Source organism: Zonotrichia leucophrys, chromosome 3 (genome assembly GCF_028769735.1).
Source record: "Zonotrichia leucophrys gambelii isolate GWCS_2022_RI chromosome 3, RI_Zleu_2.0, whole genome shotgun sequence".
In the NCBI taxonomy this organism is placed as follows: domain Eukaryota; kingdom Metazoa; phylum Chordata; class Aves; order Passeriformes; family Passerellidae; genus Zonotrichia; species Zonotrichia leucophrys.
In genome coordinates, this window is record NC_088172.1 from 62,176,632 (window position 1) to 62,200,364 (window position 23,733).

The window sequence follows — 23,733 nt, forward strand, 5'->3', positions numbered from 1 at the left end:
GAATAGCAAAACTTACGGCTTGTTCTTTCTGTTTCTTTGTACTTCTTGTTTCAGTGTTGTAATCAACAAACAGCCATGGCTCATGATCTGCTTGACAAGGAACAGGACAGTCCCAATGCCAAAGAAACTAGACCCATTTAACATTTTCATATCATTACCTTAAATTACAACTTCGGCATTTTATAAACACGTAAGTAAAAATGGATTTAGCTTCTGAATTTATTGAACATTCAGGCTGGTTGGTGTAAAAGGTAGGAGATTAGGTTTATAGCACAGTTTTTACCCTTCTGTGAGTAGCAATGACAGTTCCTCTGTATGGCTTTTACTTTGACCTGTACATTCCATCCCTCAAAAGAAAGCAGTTAGCTATAGGTTCTTCAGTCAAAACCACAGAAAAACTGTTTGAGTTAGTTCCATGCTTCATATGGTAACTCTGCAATTATAGGAAATTCTACTTTTAAAGAACTTTGGGGTTTTTTCCTTGCAAACCTTTTTCCCCCTTCAATCTGTTCACACAGGCTTGGTGTCAGCCTGGTTTTAATAACTCCAGTCAGTGAAAGGTTATGCCTCCCTCAGCCAACAGAAGTTCTCTGTAGAGTAACACACATCACAAGAGAATAAAAGAGGTTTTATGTATTTCAAAATACATAAACAAAATGTATGCATTTGCCATTCTAGAGACTTCAGTAATTACTGAGTGATTAAGTAGCTTACACTCTATGCTCTAGAAACAGCAACTGCAGCATTATGAAGAGAGTGAAAATGACCTACTGTGTGCAAGAGATGATGCAGCTGCTTAACTGTCAGCATGTAATGCATACAGCAATGAGTAGAGCATTTTCCAGGAGCTCAAAAACAGATCATTATCTATGATTTCCCTTCACCTCAGAGTTAGTCTTCTACACAAATTCATGTCAGGTTGTGCAGTGCTTTCCCTGGAAGTGTCACGTTAGGCCTTCTTGGTGTATCTGCCATGGTTCTCTATGCTGTACTAAACAGATAATCAGTAAATACCTTTTCAGTAGGTCAACTGAGAATGTACTTGTTCCATAGGGTACACAGGTGAGGAACACTACCAGGGTTAATGTGGTTTAACCTGCATCTTTATCAGAAGTTTTGCAGATTATATGCTTGAAGTGAGCTAATGAATCATGGATTATTCCTAGCCACACCTCAACAAGGTGCCTTTGAAGTAATTTTAAAATAAATGCTGCAAAAAAGGTTGAATGCTGATGCTCAGCTGTGATAAAACTTTTTCAGGAAGGGTGTTAGTGTGAGGTAGCAATCAACTCAAACAGGCACATGGCAAATTATGTTTCTCTGACTTCAAGAACAGAAAAATTGTTAAGAGAAGGAAAAATAAAACAGAGTACATTGTTTCATTCCTTTATCTGTACCTTTAATAAAATCTTTAGATGATATATGTAAGTTACATAAATAATTGTCAGAATAAATAATTTTTAACTAAAGTATCTCTCTCAGTCTATTTGGGATGCTCAGGGAAACTAACCACACACTTTAGCTTTTCCTAACTAAGCCAAATAAATTCTGTAAAGAAGGCAAAATTACATGAGGCAGCCTTAGGAGGCCAAAATGAGTTTTCTTATTCTGAAGTCCTTTCCTTGGCCTTTGTCCACCTGCCAGTTCTGGCATTCATCAGGCTCTTGCTGAGTGGGATAATTCATTAACCTGGACAAAAACTAACTTCCCTCTCTCAGGGCTAGTGAGTTAAGTTCATTCATAAAAAGACCTAACAGGTATTACCACCAAAGCAAAATGGATCTTGAAAGCAAACAGGTAGGGCAAGGAAAGTAGCTCAACCTACATGAGACAAAAATAATTTATGGTCATATAAGATGTTACAGGCTCCAGCTTCCTGGAAAGAAAGTTTCAGGCATTTCAAGATTGCAGAAAATCTTGGATCAATCTTAGATTACTTTTGTGAAGACAAATTATGAGCCAAGAGTCAACATTTCAAAAGCAGACCCAGACTAGTATGTTTGTCCAGGATCAAAACTGAGTTTGATGGTATTATGTGTGCTTGGTATTAACAGCAGAATAGAAATATAGCTGAAAGAAGAATTACAGTGGAAGTACTAAGCAAATAATACAAAGAGCATAGTAAATACCAAACCTGAAATGTAAAATGATGAAGATGAGACAAAGTAGAGCAACAGATGCCCACATGGCTCTTTGCACATGAATAAAAGCCTGATGCAATTCAGTGGTAAAGGCATATTAAAGTTCAAACCAATTTTTACATTAGAAATGCAAACCATCTCACAAACCCCACATTTTTATACCTTACTAGCATTTTAACAATAATTGAGGAAAACAGAAATTAATATAGGAAATTTCCATAGCACATGCAGCCAGATTAGCAAAATGAACAAAAAAGCAGAAACAAAGAACAGCCAACATTTTTTTTTCCCATTAACATTTCTATGTTGTTTATATCAAGAACTGTCTGATACATACAAAGTTGCTCTGAGTGGGTACCTGAACAGCCTGAGTTCAAAAGCAGAGGAGAAAGCTATCTTCTCAGGAAGGTCTTGAAATCATGTAATTTTCATCATAATTGATGAGGTATATGTATAAACATAAGCCTATGAAAAAGCAAAGACCAACGTCCCATCCAATGGCTGGCTACTCTAAGACAGATGACAGTACTCATTTACAACCAAGCAAACACAAAATCAGAAAACAGACTGAGGTAGTGGGGAATGCTCCAGACTGATGAGTATTTGCATTTCTCTTAATATGAACTGCAAGAACTAAATCCCCAGGAAATGCACTGATAACCTGATCAAAGTGCAACTTGCTGGCAATGGTAGGAACATAAGGGGAATGATTCTGGCTCAAAGAGACTGACATTGAAACCAGCATCCCCTTTCTTTCCCTGTGGGCATCTCCACTTGCAACTTGCACTGCCATTCTACAACAGTGCATATTTTATGAAGATCAGGAAAAACCCCTACTCCCTGTGTTGTGGGAGGCATAGCAACAGAGGGGCACTCACACAACTAATTGTGCAGTCACAAGAACTCCCATGCTGCTTTAATGAAGGGTTTTTCTTAACACTGCTTAACCTCAGGAGCATCATTTAATAGTGATAACATTGTTAAGTTAACACTTAACCAGTGATAACCTTGGAGGATATAGATGAAAATGCACAGACTGATCTTATGGCACCAATAATAAAATCTACCTTGACTAAGGGACATCATTACTACTGGCATTTAGTATTTAAAGATGCTATACCAGCTTAGCAGATGAAGGGGAAATATCCCAGCCTCTTCCAACTCCCAAATACATCAAGAACAGCTCTCACAATCCTGTTTATCCTAAGTGAAGAGCAACAATGTGGGCCTTTCCAGATATGCCTTCAGCACATGCTTTGAATGCTGCCATCAAACGCCTTGAAGGCAGAAGAGGGAGCTGCATGGCCTCTTGTAACCTGGGAAAAGAAAGCTGGACCAACTGTTCCCTTCTTACCCATTTGTGGTTAAAATGGTCTGCAACTGGAAAACATCCATGTACCTACTCCTAATGATGGCACATGCCACAAGATATAGAATTAGAATAAATACTGGGGTGAATTGCCAGAATGAAAAAAAGGAGCAATGACATAGCAGAAATCTCAGATGGTAGAAAAGCTTTATACAAACAGTAAGAAAAGCTACTTCATTATGGAAGTCTGATTGTACAGAACTGTTTACATCCAGCAACAGAACAGAAATGAAATGGCACTAAGTGCACTTTGCATTGTGTTGCAGTTACAACATCCTAACAGGCACAAGGATACATTTCACAGTAAGATTAGGAGATTCTCCTGACAACAATAATCTTTTCAATGCTTTCCCCTATTCAACATTAACTGCAACAGTGCTTAGAAACTTCCAAGACATGGTACAAAATAAATGTAATTTGCTGCAGACAGTATTTTCACATAACACATTAAAAACTCGCAGGCTTACTAAGGACTGCAAGTTATGAAAAAGGAATAACAATTCTCTTTGATTAACATTAAAGACACCTTTCACCAACTTTAAGCTATTCAGTCCTCGCAACCAATTCCATTCAGTGAAAAGCCTATTATTCAGTGTCTAATCAAAGATTTCTCCTCAGCATGCAGATAAAAGGGACAGGCTATCATCCATAACTACATAATATTTCAGCCTGAAAGTAGTCATCCCCAATTTTGCCATGTTTGATCACTTTCAGAAAGATATTAAGGCTGCCCAGGGAAGACATTACAGCAACCTTCTTCAGTTAGTTTTCTCAGTGAGCCAACATCATAGCTCTCCCTGTTTTCCAGGTGCAGTAAATGAACACCTGCATAAAACTATCCTTTAGCCATCAGAAGCCAAGCACCTCTGTCCATTTCAGAGTATGCTTGAGCTAACACCACAGTTAATAGCACCAGTCCTACCTTTGATCCAAACCATTACCTTGCTACCCCAAGGCAAAGCTTAATATACCTGTGAATACTAAGGGAACTGAACCTGATTAAAGCCAGCCCAGGGAAGAAAAAACCAAACATCTCTGCTTACATTTTATTAACATTTATATATATATATTTATATTTTATATATATCTCTGAGCAGAGAACTTTGTTACTTATCAGCCCTACCCCTAAATCTTGCTCTCAGTCCCAGTTCTATTTTGGTATGTCTATAATTTTAAAGCTCTATTTAAGCAATTAACAAAACTGAAGTGGTATTGTAGCTTGTAAAACAAGATACTGTACTTTGTTTTAAGAAAAAAATTACAGCTCTTGTCTCTTTGGAGAGATACAGAACATGCCTCCAGACAGCAATTCAGGACAGGAATGAAATATGAATTATGAATAAAGTCTTGGAGAAGCCCCTCAATTATAAGCAGAGATTAAAGAGACCAGCGCCAATTATGGTGTCCTCAAGTTACCTGGTATGAATCCCTTTCCATTTCTAATAGCAGCTCATTATGCTGCTATTTGCAGTTACATATATGAGCTCTAATGCATAGATTTAAGTTTCTGGCTACAGAATGTTTGACAATTTCAAAATCTAAAACCAGGTGAGCAAAATTACTCACAGAGCTGGAATCAGCAGCAAATTTACACTTCGTTGGTGTGATGAAATCTTTTCTCTAAGGTACTGCAAAACCTTTATCAAGTCACAATTTCAGACTGAGCATGTCTTATTTGCATATGAAATAGTATCTTTCATAATTCACATTCCCCTGAAAATATCCACAGAAGCTGGATAGGATATTCACTCTAGGACATAGTAAACTGACCCCCTTGATCTTCACAAGTCAAACTTAGAAATATCACACAATATTATGTGCATTGTGGTTGAAGTACCATCTTTTTTTTAACACAAATTTTGGTTCACAAGAGCGTTGTTTAAAATGCATAATATTCACATGTCAACCTGATTTAATTTAACACAGAATTTCAACCAAAATACTTTCATAGCCTGGTTAGGGGCATGAGAGTTTTAGGTATGAAATAATGCCTGTGATTCTGTCAAGACTATTACACTTAGGTTCAAAACGTGTTTTAGTTCTAGTACATCTGCTTTAAAGTCAACTGTAAGCAGTTACAGTTAAGATTTTAGAGATAATAGGGTATATATTTCAAAACTCAATGACTAGTTATTTTTAACAGTAATTTCTGTAACATGTTTACAAGAGGAAGTTTTACATAAGACTGATTATCACAACTCTCCATCTGGTTATTCTCCCGTTTTCAAAAGACACACAGAAGTCAATTTCTTAATTTTCAGTTTCTTTGAACATTTTGCTCAGCTGTTGAACTAGTGCTACAAGCTCAGGGTTTCCCCCAAGTGATTCAATTTGCTTATAGGCTTCAGATTCAAGCTGTTTCAATGTATTCCGAGTGTACTCAAAGGAACCAACATTTTCAAGGTAATGTACACAGTATTTTTTTATGTCTATGTTCTCCGTCCTTTGACGTAAAATGTTTTGCACCTGAGTACTTTCAGGTCTCGACCAAATTGCATGAATGGTTGGGAATGAGAACTTGCCCTCAGTTAAGTCTTCACAAAAACTCTTGTTCTCGCTATATTCTTTGGAGTGCAAGTTGGCATAGTCATCTCTTATTTGGAAGAAGAGACCAAGGGTGTTAAGGAGCGGCTTTAGGTCCTTTTTATAATTTGAGAAGAGCTGCATGAGACCTACAGCTAATCCGAAGAGCCCGCCTGTCTTTTGCAGTACCATGGCTTTATACTCAGCCTCTGTAGGACAGGTGTACGTGTCCCTCCAGTAAATATCCAAGCCTTGACCTTTATGGAGCTCCAGAAGTTGACGCGTAAAAACTTTGACAGCATCTGGATGATCAAGGGTTAAAACCTTCTCTAAGCCAAGAAAATAAACATAATTAGCACAGTTGATTACAGATGGAATTCCATAGATACTGTGTGCCACTGGAAAGCCCCGTCGTAGCTTTGAGTTATCTTCAATATCATCCACAAGGAGGCTTGCATTGTGCAACATCTCTGTCACTTCAATGATAACCTATGACAAGAAGAGACAAGTGTTACGTCTGTCAGTGTAATTTAACCATGACTTTTGTGAGACTATACTTAAAATGGATCATGTTTAAAATAACTATATTCTCTATCACTGAGGTTCCTCTTCAGGCAACTTGCCTTTACTGTTAGCACAGATTTATGCTTCTCTTCACCATCCAGTTTTCTCTAAGCCCTGGATCACATAGTCTTATGTGTAATGTTTTCAGATTCAAAGTTACTCCCTGAAGTGCTTCCACTTGCATGATCTTCTTCACTGTTGCTACAGTTCTAAAAGAAGCCATTGGCTAGGAGTCATGGAATAGCTGTTATTAGAAACATGACTAGGGGAAAATAAAATAAACAGTGTTTTTAAATGTTTAGATTTACAAACCTGAAATCTCCCGAAGTCAGTTCTTGAGAGTGTCAGGTATCATCCATTATCACATTTCTCTTGTGAACCATGTTTTGATAAGTGGAGAGTTCATGTTTCTTTTCCCACACTTTGTGCAGTTATATTCAGTTTTAAGCTCTTAAAGGACAGACTATTCCCTCTGAAACATCATTTGGAAAATTCTTGGCAGAAAGAAAGACAACAGCCACAATTTCTTTTGAGAAGCTTCCTACACTCTGCTTGTTACTAGGTAGACCAGTATCACACAGCACCTGAGGTCTGCAATAAACTGTTCACAACATTAGGCTTGTAGCTGACTAGCTTTGAGTAGAACAGAACCTTAACAACTCATCAAAAAATGAAGAGCTTTAACACTATATGCTGCTTCTATCCCACAGCTGCCATGCAAGCAACAGATACATTCAGGACCTGCTTAAATGGAAATAAATTTAAGCACATAAAACTGCACACTGTATAAACTCATTGCAAAACACATCTGATTAAGATATGATTTTAGAGCTAATGAACCAATTATACTCCTTAGCTACAAACATTGCATTCAGTCAAAATTCATCAAAACAACTGTTAAAAAACACTAAGACCACCATAAAATGGCAGCAAATATCCAGTATGGTCCTATTTGGTGAGTGCTGTAGGACAAAATAAAGACTTTGCTGTAAGCATTTTCTTGATCATCAAGCCACCTGGTGTTCAGTGAACATTGTCCCAAAGATTAAAACTCACACCCCAGGAATTTAATCCCTTTCCCAAGATACAATTGCAAGAACAGTCTGTTTAAACACTCATGAAATCAAAGGATAGAGTACTTACTGAAGGCAACTTTACACATCTATTTGTTTAAATATACTTTTGGTCCATTATCTCATTCTCAGTACTATCAGGAACATTTCCCTGTGTTCTGTGAGTTCACTGGATAAGCCTACTCTAGGATTTCTCTTGCTGACCTATTTCATATCACGGGCAGTTTCATGACCTCTTGCAGCTTCCATAGGTAAGGTTTAAAGGAAACAGTGTTTCCTGACTCTGTTTCTATCAAATTACCTTGTGAGCTTAAGATAGTGTCAAAAGTGCTTCCAAGGTGAAGGAAAGGTGTGAAACAGTTCAGATACCAGAAAAAGATTATTTTAGAAGACATCAGGAAGTAGCCTGAGGAAATGAAAAGACTGGTCTCCACGATGAAAGCTGAAGACCCAGCAGAGAGTGCTATGTTTTCTTACAACCTACACCTATATAATCAGCATCTGCTGCACTATCAGTCCAACACTCAGGTTTCTTCCATCTCCTTATTTGCAACAACTTTAGAACTTGTTTGACTCTTGCTAGGCCATTGCAGTGCCTTCTCAGGGAGAAGTTCACCTGACAAAGCCAGTGTTCTCTAATTCGAGAAGTTGAAGTGTTCCAGTGCAGCACCAATAGGGAACTAGAAATTCAGTAAGTGTTGGGAGAAAAGATCACTTGCTTGGGGCAAAAGGTGAAACAGTGGCAGTTAACAGTAAAATAAACTACCAAGGAACCTCAATTGTAGTACCCTTAATTGTATAATCTAAATAAACTACATAAAGACAAATAATCTAAGGTAAGAAAAAAGCCCCAGAAAGAATACCAGAATTCAAATTTTTAATAAAGGAAATACAAATAGCTGGAAATTAATCAGGCTGTTATACACAAGGGACATCTTATAGAGATCATGAGAGAGGTCAAAAAGATGACCAGAGGTGGTCCTCCAGACTTCAACCATCCTTAGTTAAAATGCACAGAAGCTGCAATAATTGCAACATGGTGAAGACTAAAAGATGACAGGGTCTTGTTTTTTCCTGCCACTACAACCAACTTAAGTAGTAAAGGAGACATTAAAGCATTGGTTTTCTTCATAAAGACAATCAAAACAAGTGGTCCAAGTTTTCAATAGCAGTTACATGATCATCAGTTTGAAGTGACAGAACTGGTAACTTCTGTTCACACAGAGGCACTGCAGCTTCAGTTTATTATTAGCACTAAACCAAAATGGACCACAATGTCATGGGTGCCCAGCAAAAGAGCAGGAAGCAACAGTCAGATTGCGACATAAAAACCTGCTAGTTGAATACAATGGAAGGTTTTTTTATAATGAGAGGGGGTCAGCATGAGAAGGCAGGCCTTGGGAAGCTGCAGAAACCCCATCACCAGATTTTCAAAACTCAACTGGGCTCCCAGAAGCCATAAGCAGCTACAGAGCAAGCTCTGCTTTAACTACAGGGTTGTCCTAGATAACTTCCAGAGGCTTCTTCCAATCTGAATTCTGCTCTGTGATATTAAACCCATACATGCAATACACAGGTTGCTATATTTGTTTTCTTTGGATGTTTGTCTGAGGACAAGGGTAAGATGTGTCTAGCTGAAAGACAGAATAAACTTTGCTAGACAGTTACACAAATAGGCTGAAAAATGGAAGAGTTCCTAGATTATGAAATGCAGCCTCTTAAACCACTCAAATCACTTTGCTGCTTGAGAGCTATGAAGTGTCACTTTTAAGCCACCCTAAAAATGACTCCTTCACAAATGCTAAAGAATACTTCTGCCTACAATTAATGAAATTAACAAAGGACCAGCTGGGTGTCAAAAACCATAATCAATTATATCAATTCCCTATATTGCTTTGGACAGAAAATATTTTGCACACTCTGTAGCAGTTTAACAAAACTGCTGTCTAACCTAAAAAGGCAGATAACATTTAATTTGAAAAGCCACAGTGTTTAAATACACAGCCACAGCCATGCATCTTGCACACTTTGTCCAAGAGAAAAGACAATGAGAATTCCTAGACAATCCTTCCCATTAGAAAGTAAGGACTGCAGACTAAATGACACATCCCTCTCAGTTTTAGGCTTTTAAAGTTGATTTAATTGCTGCCTTTGATATTCTTGTATCAAAATCTCGAGATTTTATTATCAAACACTATATTTGTGAAGCCTACCAGGTAGTTGTCTAGCTTGTTTTGTAAGTTATTAAAAACTCAGTGTTAAAAACTGAGTTAAGTGGGTAACAATGATAGCTGCTTATCTACAACTTCAAAGGTTGAACACTTGGAAGGAAGTAACTATTCTAGTAAGACATGGAAATAATTTCTTTAGTGTTGCATCACAGTAAAAGCTTTGCATTGAAGTTGTTTTCCTGAAAGTTCACTTCATATTCAGAAATTAGTGCATTTAAGATTTCTGATAATTTATGCTATGCAAGAGAATAATCTGTTACCAATGGTCTTGGAAGGAAAAAAAATTTTTAAAATTTAAAAATAATTAGGCAGTACCTGTATTTTATCTTCTGGAACATTCAGCCAGTGATTAAAGGCCTGTGACAGTTTGGTTCTCACTTGCTTACCTACAATAAAAATGTTATAGGCATTTATAAAAATAATAGAGTTCATAATTAGGCACAACAGTTTGTCTTAGCAACTAGAGCTGATTCAAGACCCGATTAAAAAACTCAGTGTGACGACACAAAAGTGGAAAATAGATCAGTGCATGGCTTGTTTCCTCATTGAATAAACACCAAGTAGCAGCAGTTTCAGTTTTAAACACTTCTCAGGAATATTTAAAGCACCTATTTACAGGTTACTATATTTTGTTTTCACAATTTAATTAGTAAGGGATCCTGAACATGTTGGTAACCTGTACAGATCAGCTAGTTTGCAGGGCATGTTAATTTTAAGATTAAAGTTTCAATTATGATTCATTCTTAGTTGAAAGTATGGGTATTTGTTGAATAGCTATTTCTGTCAATTTTTAGGTCTTTCTCCTGTAGTATTATTCTTTACTTGTTACTGTAAATTTGTAAAACAGGAAAGTGACATTTCATATACTTACTAAATAACACTAAAAAATCTGAACAGAACATTCTGAACAGAATAGAACTTTCCAAGAATTCAGATCTTTATCTTATACCCAAGAAATCTACCTACAAATAGGATTTGGTCTGCTTTGGTATAATCTACTTTGTTGGAGCCAGGCAGTCATCCTGTTTCATAGCAATTAAAGACAACATCAAATGACCAAGTTTAGTATTAAATCATGTTGTTTTGTTCAATCCAGATACTTTCTACATGACAGAGTGAATTTCAATAGAAGTTAACCGTATGCCTATGCATTACTGATGTTTATTTTTTTAGTAATTTGCTGGTTTTCATGTACAAATATCTATTCAGCATCTAGTCGTGTTCAATATGAAATAAAATTATCCCCTATCCACACTGAGACAATTCTGCTCTGGACTTTGAGAAGCTCAGCTATGTATAATATCTTGGAATAACTGCAGGACAGGTTTACAAAGACAGCTTTGTACATTTGTATATATAGCTCACATAAACAAGCATTTGGAAAAAGCTTTAAATAAACTTCAAAGCAAGTGCAATATAGACACCTATGGAACCCATATTACTTGACTCAAGATGTACTGAGACATAACTGAGATATTCTGCAATACTAGTCCTCATGTTGGTAATTCCATCTTGCCCATAGCACCAAAGAAATGTCAACATTTGAATCTCTCCCTAAAGCTTCTCTGCAACTCTGTAGCCAGAGTATACAGAACAGAATAATAAGTATGGGTAAATTCATTTGCAGTGATAGACCCTGGAGAAACAGGACTGAAAATTTTTCCCCTCCTAATTAAGCTCCCACCAGGTAAGCAATAGCTTTGTGGGTTGGGCTCTGTAGCAAGGGTGATAACCTTCCTCTCTGGATCAGAGGTCTGCACTTTTTGTCTCCGTTCTCAATGATTTCCATGGCTTCCTGTCACCACCATCTTCTGGTTCTCACTAGACAAGATTAACAAAATGGTCCTTTTTTCCCCCAGGAGCTCTGTCCTCTGTTTCTGCCACATGTGAACAGGCATTCTTACCTGGACATACACTGCCATTGGCTTGTTTTCTCCATTTTTGTTGTCTGTGCTTGGTTTTAAACACTAACAGTTTTCTGCAGAACAGAAGGATTGTTTTGTCTCCCCTTGAGAATAACTGTTATAAAGGATTAACAAGTATTTCACCACATTCATAACAAAAATCAGTCAGAGAATATCACATTAAGGAACTGTACCTAATCTATACCTATCTATAGCTGTTTATTCTCTTCTAAATTACTTGGATACAGACAACACCTGCTTTTTCTTTTTATACTAGGCAGCTAATCCTGTTTTTCTGAATGTGCTTCCTAGAAAACACACTTACAGAATGCTGGATGTTCAGCAACAAGCATTATTTCATCATGAGCAACTTGACTACTAGCACACACTCTAAATGGATTATAACATTCACAAAGGATTAAGTCACTTTAGTTCCTTGGTACAGGCAGCATTTGAATTGTTAGACTTGTAAACCCTGAGTAGCCAGGTTTCCTAGACACCGACTACTCAAGGAAAAAACACTACCTGTATAGTGAGACATCTATTTTTCCTTTCATAGATGCAGATTTGCTTGTCTTCTAAAGGAACATTATGGCTACATAAATACTATTCTGAAGTCACTCTTACCCAGCCTATGCAATAGTACAGCAATTTTCTGTACACACAATTTATGCCTGCAGCAATATTATGGTGGCAAAAGACCAAACCCCTCCAATACCTGTCTCTAAAGCCTGGATGCAGAAGATTCCATTCCTTGCCACATCCCTCCTCACCCCAAACTAGACAAGACAATACAGGGACACTAGGACATTAAAAGGAGCACTGCCAGAATTATCCAGTTTCTTCACTGTCACATTCCACTACTCTACTACCATTCTACCTACGGCTCTGTATAGAGCTATAATAATAGACATTACTGCACCAAGCTTTTATCAAAGCTCTGCTGAATGAATTTGGTTTAATCTGCCTAAGATCCCAAATTATTGCCCAAATCAAACAGCAACTATGGAAAGCTTTTCTCCTTAGTAATGCTGGGTGGAAAAGGTGAGAAAAACACTGAGAAATTCCTTCTACAGCTAAGAATGTTAAAGCTTTATCCTCCAAACAAACATCAAGTTAGATTAAAGATATTGTATTGAGGACAGTCCCTCCTCTTCAGATGAGATGCTTCTCATCTAAAGGGAAAAAAAGGAAAAAAAATCAGCCAACTTACTCTTTATATGCACACTTGTTCTTATGATAGGGCACAGATTTAAAAACTACAACCTCCATTCTGGACAGGCTCCTGGTTAGGGTTTCTTCACTTTTGCTGTATTCAAGTAAGCACAAGTTTTGCCCTTAAGGCAGCACCCCACTTACAGAGAAGGCTCATGAAAGGGCTAGAACAGCATGGGAAAGAGCAGAGGGACTATTAACCTAGCCCCCATTACAGCTAATTCAACTCATTAGCCCAGCAGAGATCACAGCTTTTTGCTAGGTTAGCTTTCTGGCAGCTTTATGTACTGAGTCAGCTCCTGCAGTGGATCTGCCACAATCAGTGCAAGGTGAGCAGGAGATGCTGAGGGTCAGGGGAAGGGGCACTGCCCTTCTGGAGGAAGAAAGCTCTTGTATTACCTGAGCTGTATTGTACACTTGCACGTTTAGCTGCATCCTCTGATGGATTAAAACTAAATGGATAAAGTCTCCAGGCAGACCTCTCCCAGCAGCTACAAGAACACTACAAACAGCATAAGTGAACTGCATGAAGGGAAGCAGAGAGCAGGTGCATACACATTTAACCTGTGCAGCTACTTGTGATTGAGGTCATTGACAGAATTCTCTAGCATAACTCCTCTGCTCAAAATAGGGTTAACTAGCCCAGCATTGTGATCCTGATTTGTGCCTTGCTCCTTCTCACCATACTGAATGTCACTATCCCAAGGACACTGCAACTAAGGCTGCCTCCAGCCTGTCCTAACCACTTTTCCCTTCTTTTTAAGTGGAAGCCAAGCATAATGACTTCCTACATCAGCACTGTGGTCACTTGTGTTAGCAAGAGGTCATAAATTCATTCCAGAGACCTCCTGGACTGCCTGTGTCCTGCTGTGATGCTTCTTCTACCACACTGTGAGGTAACTGAAGTCTCTCAAAAGAATCAGCACCTGCAAATATGAAGCATTTTGCAGTTGTCTGAAGGTCTCATCTGCTTCCTCTCTCTTAGGGCGTCTGTAGCAAACTCCCACTATAATGTCACTCCTATTGATCTGCACTCAAAACTTAACCCATAAGCTCTCAACAGGCTCATCTGACTGAAGGTAAAACTCCATGCAATTCAACTGTTCTTTCACATAAAATATAACTCCCATTCCTTGCTACCTCAGATTGTCTTCTCAGGCCATCCACATGCATCCATTGCAGCACTCTAGCTCTGTGTTTATATCACAATAAAATTGTTGCCCTACAGCTGCATCCAAACTCTACCTTCTCCCTTTCACTCCCAATAATGTATGCAACTGTATAAATGCATATTTCAGAGAAGCATCCAGTCCTGCAGATGCCCAGAAAAAGCAAGAGCTTACCCTATCAAGTTCTGTTTGTACTTCCTTTTTGGAGTGCTGGGATGATTTGCCTTCAGATCTGATCTGTAGATTACCAAGTGTCTTGCTCAAATCAGCCTATACACTGTTTGCAAGTTCACTAATTCCTTACTTGACTGTGTGCAGTCATTTTCTTTTACTATAATCTCTACTTTTGCCCTAACTTGGACAGGTGGATGCTATCTCCTCCCAGTAGTCCTTGCTCTGCAAAGGAGGTCTCAAGGCTGTAAGAGCCAAAGCTCTGCTATCAGCATGAGCTGTGAAATTAAGTAGCTGTAGACAGGCAGTATCTGTTTACTCCCCCGATGGTGAGAAGGGGGTGAGGATCACAGAGAAGACCGACTTGGCTTCCTGTGGCCTTGGTCCTCATTCCAAAGGCCACATAGTCTTGCTTGATAAGCTTCAGGCACCCCCGTGCTATACCCATTAGTGTTCAAGTAGAAGAGCTGTAAGGTTAAGTATTTTAAGGTGAAACACAACTTGGCAGTCCTTCCCTCACATCCCTATCAGGAGTATCTAGAAGCAGCAAACCTCCCTAAAACAAAACCACAAGGCTCTATTCCCTACAGGAGTCAATCTCTCCACTATCTGCTCAGTCTCACCACTTGCTGCTGCCCTAGGTGCTGTTCTGATGCTTGTTGTATAAAACCATAGAATCATTCAGGTTATAAAAGGCTCACAAAGAGCTTCCAGCCATGTGTCTTCTTCCAGTGCACTGAACCTATTTGGCAATTGCACATCTGTTCAAGGAACAGGAATCTCTCTCCTGGTGTCAGAGGCCCCCAGCCTTCAGCACTGTGGGAGTATGCATCTCCCAGCCTGATATGCAGAGACTATTTCTGCCCCCCTGTCAATATACCTGGAGGTTTCAGATTCTTGAATCTGTAGAGTCTTGTAATTTTTGTAATTTATGATGCTGTGCAAGCCTGCTGACCCCCTTCCATCATTCCTTTGCTTGGTGACATAGGTTTTCCACAACTACACAGCCTTAGGAGCAGGTACATCACTCGATTCCAGCTAGTGGGTGCCCCCCAGGCATCCCTGCAGCTCACAGTCCAGAGAGGTGCAGCCTCCCTCAGGAACTTGGCCCAAGCAGAGGCCTCTGATCTGCCCAGGGCAGTTGTGCCAAGTGGTAGGGATCATGGCCTGTGGTGCTTAACTCCTTCACCAGGCTGATCAAGTTCAACAACCCAGCAGAAAAAGCTGAACAACAAAGCCAGTCTTGACTATTTAGCTTGCTAAACAAGAGCAGGAAAGACTGCAGCCAAGACTAGCAGGACAAGAATGGGAAGATGCACAGTCATGAATGGGATCAGAATCTGCCCCTTTCAACAGCAAGCTATTAACCATATCAGTTTTATGACAACTCAAATTCTATATACTCCTTTGTGCTGCAATATCAGCTACTGCTGTAAACTCAGACTCTTAAAAATAAAAGATTCGCCATGTGTGTGAATTAAGACATTTTTGGAACAAACCTCAACAGAATCTTTGAAAGTCAGTCCTGCACTTTATGATACTAAGTGACAAAATTCTAGATTAAGCAGAACATTGCTAAAAACTAGTACGGCAATGTTCCACTACAATGAAATTTTACAAGAAAAGTTACTGTTTCAGAATCTATGTTTTTCTCCCAAGCAATAATTTCTGCTCAAGAAGGAATTAACATTAATTAAAACACTAAACATTAATTACCATACTAGTAGTTAAAATAGCACCATACTAAAAATCCCTTAAGCCTAGTAGCTTCCCTATCTTGTTTGAAGTCAAAGAAATATACAAGGTTACTTTAAGTATCACCCCGAGAGTGTTGCCACCAAAAGTCTTATTTCAGCAACGGGAAACAGAGTAATCAATTTCCTCTACTAAGTGGTTAATACTTCGCAGTTAAAAAATTGTGTTCTTACACTATTGACAACATTAGCAGGCTTTTTCCCTTCCCTGCTACCAAACTGATTACAGTTATACAATCCCTTTTTATGCAAACAAACTTTGATATGTATCTACATTCATTCAACCATAGGTTACTAAACTGCTTGGAGAGTTTAAGTAGTGTTTCAAGATAAGGAACTGGACTACTGTAGAGCAATAGTGTACATATTTGATACTCAGCCAAGCTTTCTGCAAAGCCCCTCCGAGCTCAAACTGAGCCAACACAGAAACAGCTTCTTGTTCCTGTCTCCCTGCCTGCTCACTAACAAGACAAGAGATTAACCAGGCAAGTTTTTAACAGGTTAGGTGATTGATACTACCTAACAACTTGATTAGCAGGCTCGGAACTGGCACAAGTTAAGCAGCAGGAGAACACTGCCAGAGGCTAAGAGGATAGAATGAAACTGCCTCTTTCAACAAGGGCCTCTTGTATTAGCTCAGGCATCTCATTTGAGCTCCACTCTAGGCAGAAACAGCATCTGTAAGCCCAATTTTTCCACCCTTACCGAGCACTAGTACTCACACTGACTCCAAGATTCACACATGTAAGTGGCTCCCACTGATCTGTACTTGGCATAGCTGACCTTACGCAAAGCCAGTGCTTCAAACACAGCAAACACAGTTTATTTATGACTGGGACCCCTCAGTGCTTCACCTGTTCCTCAGTACACGCTTCCCACAGGTACACCACTTTCACTTGCCTAGTTTAAGAGAAGTTTTCTCTTCTGAATCACACCACCACTACTGCACAGAGAGCAGTGTATCTTATCTCTTGCCTTCCCCAAAATATACACTAAATTAACAAGAAGTGGACATGGTAAAGTGGACTGTCAGATTTATGATTCTTTAGCAGGACAGGACATAACACACCTGTACTGCCAGCAAGTGTAGTGTTACATAAGCCACCAGTAGAGAGTTATTACAGTTGAACTCACAAAGCGAAGGAATTTAGCCACAGGAATCAAGGTGGGAAGGGTAAACATATTGCAAGTGCATCATTTAAAGTGAAAGGTAACTGAAGAACTTTTAGTCAAGCACTTTTGCCTATAGAAGATTATTTGGGCACTTATTGGGTGTTGTATATTTCCCACTAGGAAGCTGAGCTTTTCTTCCCGGTGTCTACAATAGCTTTAAAAATAATTAGCAACTAAAGATGCAGAGGGGTTGCAACATTCCTTGGTTAATGAGATAATCTATTAATATAAAAAGTAGACTTAAAGATTATGTTGAAGGAAAGCAAATTTTTTCAGGACCAGGCCTTAGAAAGCTCTCTGTAGTATCACAGACTCACTCTCAAGGTAGTTCTCTAGAAAGACCACCACCCAGTTCAACATAGCCAGGAGTACACATGAGGAAATGGGAAACAAGCCTCCTGGCATTAAAAAGGCATGCAACTGCCAAATTCTTTTCTTTTCTTAGTTTTCAGCTTGGTGCTAACTGCCAAGTCAAATGAAATCACTAATGTTGGCAAGAAAATCCTGGATATTTGTAGAGGTTAATAATGAAATTAATTATACTAAGGTATAATGAATGAGGACTCTGAGGACCCACCCTACTGATATACAGCTCTTGCTAGAGACGTGCAGAAGCCACTTAGTACTCTGCCTGTCTAGGCAGAAGGTCTTCTACCCTGGTCAGATATAATTTTGATCAGAAATATTTCCTTAATATTTACCCAAGTTTTCTGTCTTCCTTAACTCCTTCAGCAGGCAATATAAGTTGGACAGAGGGCAACCAGGCATTTATGCAGTAGTTCCAATAACGAAGTTGTTCTGCCACTATTTTTCCAAAATTAGTCACTTTGCTGTGACTTTTATTTGTACACCTAAAGTGTAAGAAAGACCATACAGGCTATCAATCTCATTGTTTAGTCAAAGAGGCTTCCAAGGGGCATATCCATACAGCAGCTTGCTTTCAAACTGCCTCCTGAATTCTGTTACATTGTGCAAGACTGAAAACTTCACGTGAATGTATTGCTGGTGACCTGATAGTACCCAAGGACAGGCTGAACCTCTGACAGGTGAAACAAGCCATGAATAGGGACAGCTGAAACTGGCCATGAGAACACCTGTCTCCACAGGCACCAAGGAGAAGAAATTACACAAGAGGAACAGGTTAATGAAAACCCCCAAAAAACAACCCAGAACAAAACCAAACAAAAAACAAACTAAAAAACAAAACAAACCAAAAAATCTCCCAAAGAACTCTAACCAAACAAAAACCCTTCAAACACCACCCCTCCCCCTCAACTAAAAGAAAACTCACAACCCACTGAATTCAGTACAGGAAGCAACTAAAGAACAAAATATTGTCAGTCCTGAGTTTAAAACCAGGATCAAGTCTTCAGTACCTGCCTGTATCCATTTTTAAAAGCATAAAGTCAGCTACTCTGGAGAACAGAGTAACTGCAATATTACTTACTACAACTGCAATATTAATGTGGCAACATTACTACAGACACAAGACGTATTGTACCAATCTCACAAAAAAAAGGTGGTTTCATAAGAGGAAGAAAAGAACAAGTAAAATAGAAACACTGAAAAGTATTACTTTTTATTATTCTTAAATCCACAAATCAAGAAGAGAAAAACTTCTTGGCTTGTGCTTCCCAAAACAAAGGTTGCTATAAAAACAATGTTGATACTTAACACAGTACAAAGAAACTTGCCTGGTAGTTGAAGCAAATATTGGTACGGCTCTAGAATTCTTTTAGATGTCTCATCCATCCCATCCATTTCTTTCTTTCCTGAGACGTAGTTCACTGTTAAAGAAAATGTTATTAACACTAATTAGATTTAAAAATGTGTAAGTAAGCAGTAGATGCTTACAACTAAAATGTCAGCTGACTTACAGGTTAGGTGCAAATATTCCAATTTTGTGCATGACACCTTCAGTATACAAAAGGTTTCCCTATGTCATTTACCAAGGAAACACATATAATACATGCTAAATACAGTTTAATTAATCACAAAGCTAAAGCCAACTCCTAAACTTTGCTTACTTTTTTGTATGTAGCAGATTGCTTAAGTGATGAAGTATTTAAAACTTTACCATTCAAAGCTCCACTGCAAATCTTTAAAGACACTTATACAAAACCTCACACAATTTATCTGCTAAATGCTTCCTCCATACATCAGACATTTCAAAAGTGGAAATGTCTAAGAGCAGAAAATGCACCTCAGACCAAGGCAACCTAAAGAAGAAGAATACTAGCTTCAGTCTTTTGATATAATTCCTCAATCTTTTGTTAAAAGTCAAAATAGAAATATACCACTTTTCTACCACTGTTCAAACATACTGACAGCTCTACACACTTTCCCACACACCATAAAATGTAATAGACTCTTATGAATAATCTTTTAGGATCCAGGGCCTGCAGAGCTCAACAATTTTTCATTGATTAGCTTCAAGTCACATACTTTAGGTCACCTCCATCTTCATTTTTTTTCAAACTGTTTTCTGTGATAGATTTATTATCCTTCCACCTCTACCCTTCCTTACTGCACTGCAGATGCAGCAACTCAAAACAATTCTTCTCAGGTAGTTTTAAGACAGGAACTGCAGCAATAGCATAAAGTCTCATGCAACTTCAGCATCACTTTTCAGATACTTGGCTAGTGTCCTGCAAAGGATTTATTTCTTTCCTGCTGGAGGAAGTGAATAGTTATGTAAATTAATGTCCCAATTTTGGCTAGACTAGAGCTGATTTTCCTCCTAGTAGCTGCTGCAGCACTGTGCTTTGGGCTCTGTGTGAGAATACTGTTGATAACACACTGATGTTTCGGCTGTTGCTAAATAATGCTCACTGCAAGTGAAGAAGTTTTCAGTTTCCCAAGCTCTGCCAAGGAGCAGGTGCACAAGAAGCTGGGAGAGTATAGCTCAGTCAGTCCTGTCTATTCCCATTCCCACAGCCAGAAGCATTTGTACCAGTCTGTACCTGGGGAACTGATTTGTGTTAATAACTATTTTCCAAGTTTAAGTATAGATCAACTCCTTTATTTGCTTCACTCTATGTGTTCATCAAATGTATTGGCACTTCAGGGGCAAGAAAGGCTATGTAACCAAATATAGTTGTCAACAAAACGCTCATAAGGCTGCACCTTTTAAGAAAGCTTTGCATATTTTCTTGGCAGTGATGCTGTGATAAGAAGTACAGCCTCTCCATCCTATCCATGTGCCAGCACAACTAGAGGCCAGGCCACACACTAATCAAAATCAGATTTGACACCCTTGACTCCTTATTTTGTTGTCAGCTTGTTGCTGTAACTGAAGTGCTTCCAACCAGCACTGCCACTGAGAGGCAGCTGTCAAACTGTACCCTTTATATATAAAAAGTAATTCTCAAAGGACTTCAGTGAGGAGGTAAAATCAAAGATTTTCAGAGTCTACCCCAGATGTTTTAAGCAGAAGGAATCTGGTAGAGATAGATATAAGGACATACTATCAACCTAACAACTCCCCTGTGACTATTACTTGTCAAAAAGCCACACGGACGGTGACAGAATTGAAAGTGCATAGCTATCCAGCTAGGCTGAGATGTTAGCATTGGAAGTGCTCTCCTAGAAAAGCTCTTGCTTAGAAGTAAATGTTAAAGTTCTTCCTCTTCCCTCAGGGAATTAGGTCTCTTGCTCATTTGTAAGGGAGTAAGCCAACATTCAGAATCCCCAACTAACTTGAAATTCATTAGTATTGTACAGCATCAACCTAAATATCTGCATCTTTCTGCACAAAACTAATAGGAGTTCACCTGAAATACTAAATATCAACAGATAATTAGTCAGGTACTTCTGCCACAAGTAGAGAGATTCTTACTTTCTTTTAATAAAAGGCAAAAAAGGATCTAAAACAAAAGTAACTAATCTCAAATCAATATAATTAAAATTTTCTATACTACTATTCTACCGTTAAATGAAATTCTAGGTAAATCCCCACCAGGGATTTACCAAGGGGAAAAAAAAAGTCTGATTATTCATCAGACAGCTACAGATTTAACACACCCACTAGCACATAAACAGTGAACAGAACCTCCCCCAGACTTACACATAGAAAGGGACCCTTGATAAAGAAACATGTAAATGAAATTCATTACAAAAGCCTCTAAGCAAAAATACCATGATACCACATGTGTAATATTACTGCTCTTTGCACAAAATTATCACATACAGCACACTTGGGAAATGCCTGATATTAAGGGTTTCCTGCTGAGGTGACTGACCGATTTGTTATGGAAGTTACCCTTCTCAGTGATTTACACACAAGATCTCAAGTCACCATACCCCACTAAAAAGTAAAAGCCAGCAGTTAAACAATAAATGAAAGGCTACCAAAAGCCTTTTGCTAGTGAAAGTGCAAGAATTGATTACATCCATGCTCATTCATAGGATTAAAGCAGTTAAGGACATTTTAGCTTATAAACCAGCACACAAACTTGCTGCATTTCAATTCATATGTATGACAAAGCTAATTTTCCAGTTATTTCTTATATCTTCACATAGGCAAAAAGAACAGCCACACACAACAGTGAGCCCAAACAGCTGCCTTTTGGACTGCATCAGAGCTTATCTCTGATGACCTCTTTGAAAACACACATGACACAAGGATAAGATGGTGACATAGGCCTCCATAATGTGGAGCTACTCTAAAGCTATACTTGAAGCTGTGATCTGTGTCTAGAACCTTTCTAGAGAGGATGAAAGTTGATGATTAATTCCAGGCCAAATGTCAAGAAAAAGTTTCCCTTTGGAATTTTGCAAAACAGCTTCTCAGGCTACCCTGTTCCATTCCACTCTGCAGACTTTTCTTCCCCTCCTCCCAAATAGGGAGAATAGTCTGAAATAGTCCAGGTTAAATATACAGATAGTATTTTTAAAAGTATCATCATCTTAGGGGCTGCAGTCATAGTGTAATTACAGAGAAAATAAGAGACAACTACCAAAAAAGCAAAGAACTCCAGTATAAAATGAACCATTCAGAAGGTTCTTAAATCAGCTCCATCACAGAATTTAGTGCACTGAGACACTGGCTTCATTGCAATCAGTGGGGGGGGGGAAGAAGAACAGATAGAGGGAGCAAGTAGGAGTGAGAAGCAAAGTTTCAAAAAGAATACACAGAAAACATAGTGAATACCGACTGTTTCAAACAGAGACTACCAGAAGTTTTAATCCAAATGCCACTGGGACACCAGTCCACATTCCCACTCTAATTAGCAGAGTCCTGTTTATAACCCCTCCCAGGCTGACACCTAACAACACCTCGCATTCAAGCTGCGGGCGGGCAAGCTTCCCGCAGGTGCAAGGGCAGTGGCAGACCACACATTTTCCCCGAAGATGCACCTGAGTACACAATAGCTTTCCATAGTGCCACTCCAACACTAACGTCAGAACGACACGAGCACCCCTGTGATCGTGGTTTCGTTTTAATGGGGATTTCCAAGAAAAATTAAGCAGGAACGCTGCAGAAGCCCGAGAACAATACCTTGGCCGCCGAAGTCGCGGCCCGCAGACAGGGAGGGTCTCTGAGCTGCGGCCTGACCCGCACACAGAACATGAGTCGGCAAAACCCGCGGCCGCAGCTGGAGCGCTGCGTTCAAACTCACATTGCACAGAGAACATGAAGCTGCTGTCGCCAAACTCCAGCCACAGCCGGACCGACGGTACAAAGGTTCATTTTTTTCGGAGTTCAACGCGACAGACGCAGCCTCCTCAGCTGCCTCCAGAACCCCAGGAGGAGCGGGCCCAGCTCTTCAGCGCCATTTTAGGAGATCGAGAGCCGAGGACGCATCGCTCCCCCCGCCCGCCGTCCACCCCCATTTTCTGATCGGCGCTGTCGGGCTCAGCCGCCAGGGAGGGCCGGGAAGCGCCGCCCGCCGCCAGCCCAGCGCAGCCCCGGCCCCGGAGCGCTCTGTCAGTCACTCCGCCCGCCCCGGCGACCGCCGGCACCGCCCAGCACTACCGGCGGCCCCCTTTCCCCCGGCCCCTTCCCGGGCAGCCTACAAGCCCCTCCTGGGCGGGGCGGGGCGGCCGCAGAACCCGCTCCCCCGCAGCCGGGCTCGGACCGGCCCCTCCGATAGGCGCGCTCCCCTCTCTCTCCGCCGCCCGGATCCCAGTGTTCCCCCCCCACCCACAGCCAGCTAACAGGGCAGCCGACCTCACCTCGCCTCGCCGCCGCCGCCGTCTTCGTCTCCTCCTCCTCCGCCGCCGGCGGCAGCCGAAACCCCGCCCTTGAGCAGCTGCCGCTCCGGGAGTGGCGGCGCTGGCGGCGGCAGAGCCCAGAGCGGAGCGCCGCCCCCCTCCTTCCTTCCGCCCCGCCGGGCGCCACCTTCCCCTCCTGGGGGGAAAATGCGCCACCGAGCGCCCCCCGCGCACGCGCAGGCCCCGCCCCCTCGGCTCGTTAGCCTTCTCCGGAGTGCTCCGCCCCCCGT

At 40.1% G+C, this 23,733-nt stretch overlaps 1 protein-coding gene across 5 annotated transcripts; it reads right to left on the reverse strand.

The window, feature by feature from the left end:
* Positions 1-1,370: 1,370 nt before the first annotated feature.
* Positions 1,371-23,627, reverse strand: GGPS1 (geranylgeranyl diphosphate synthase 1). Of its 5 annotated transcripts, none has more exons than XM_064708490.1 (4): positions 23,465-23,627; positions 18,982-19,074; positions 10,217-10,287; positions 1,371-6,522 (listed from the first exon to the last, which is right to left on the reverse strand). In XM_064708490.1, the coding sequence occupies exons 2-4, from the start codon at positions 19,046-19,048 to the stop codon at positions 5,761-5,763; spliced, it is 900 nt and encodes a 299-aa protein (XP_064564560.1). In that variant the 5' UTR covers positions 19,049-19,074; positions 23,465-23,627; the 3' UTR covers positions 1,371-5,760. The 5 variants fall into 5 exon arrangements, with proteins under 5 accessions (XP_064564560.1, XP_064564559.1, XP_064564562.1 ...); XM_064708489.1 differs by lacking the exon at positions 23,465-23,627 and adding an exon at positions 22,909-23,150; XM_064708492.1 differs by lacking the exon at positions 23,465-23,627 and adding an exon at positions 22,788-22,906.
* Positions 23,628-23,733: the final 106 nt, after the last annotated feature.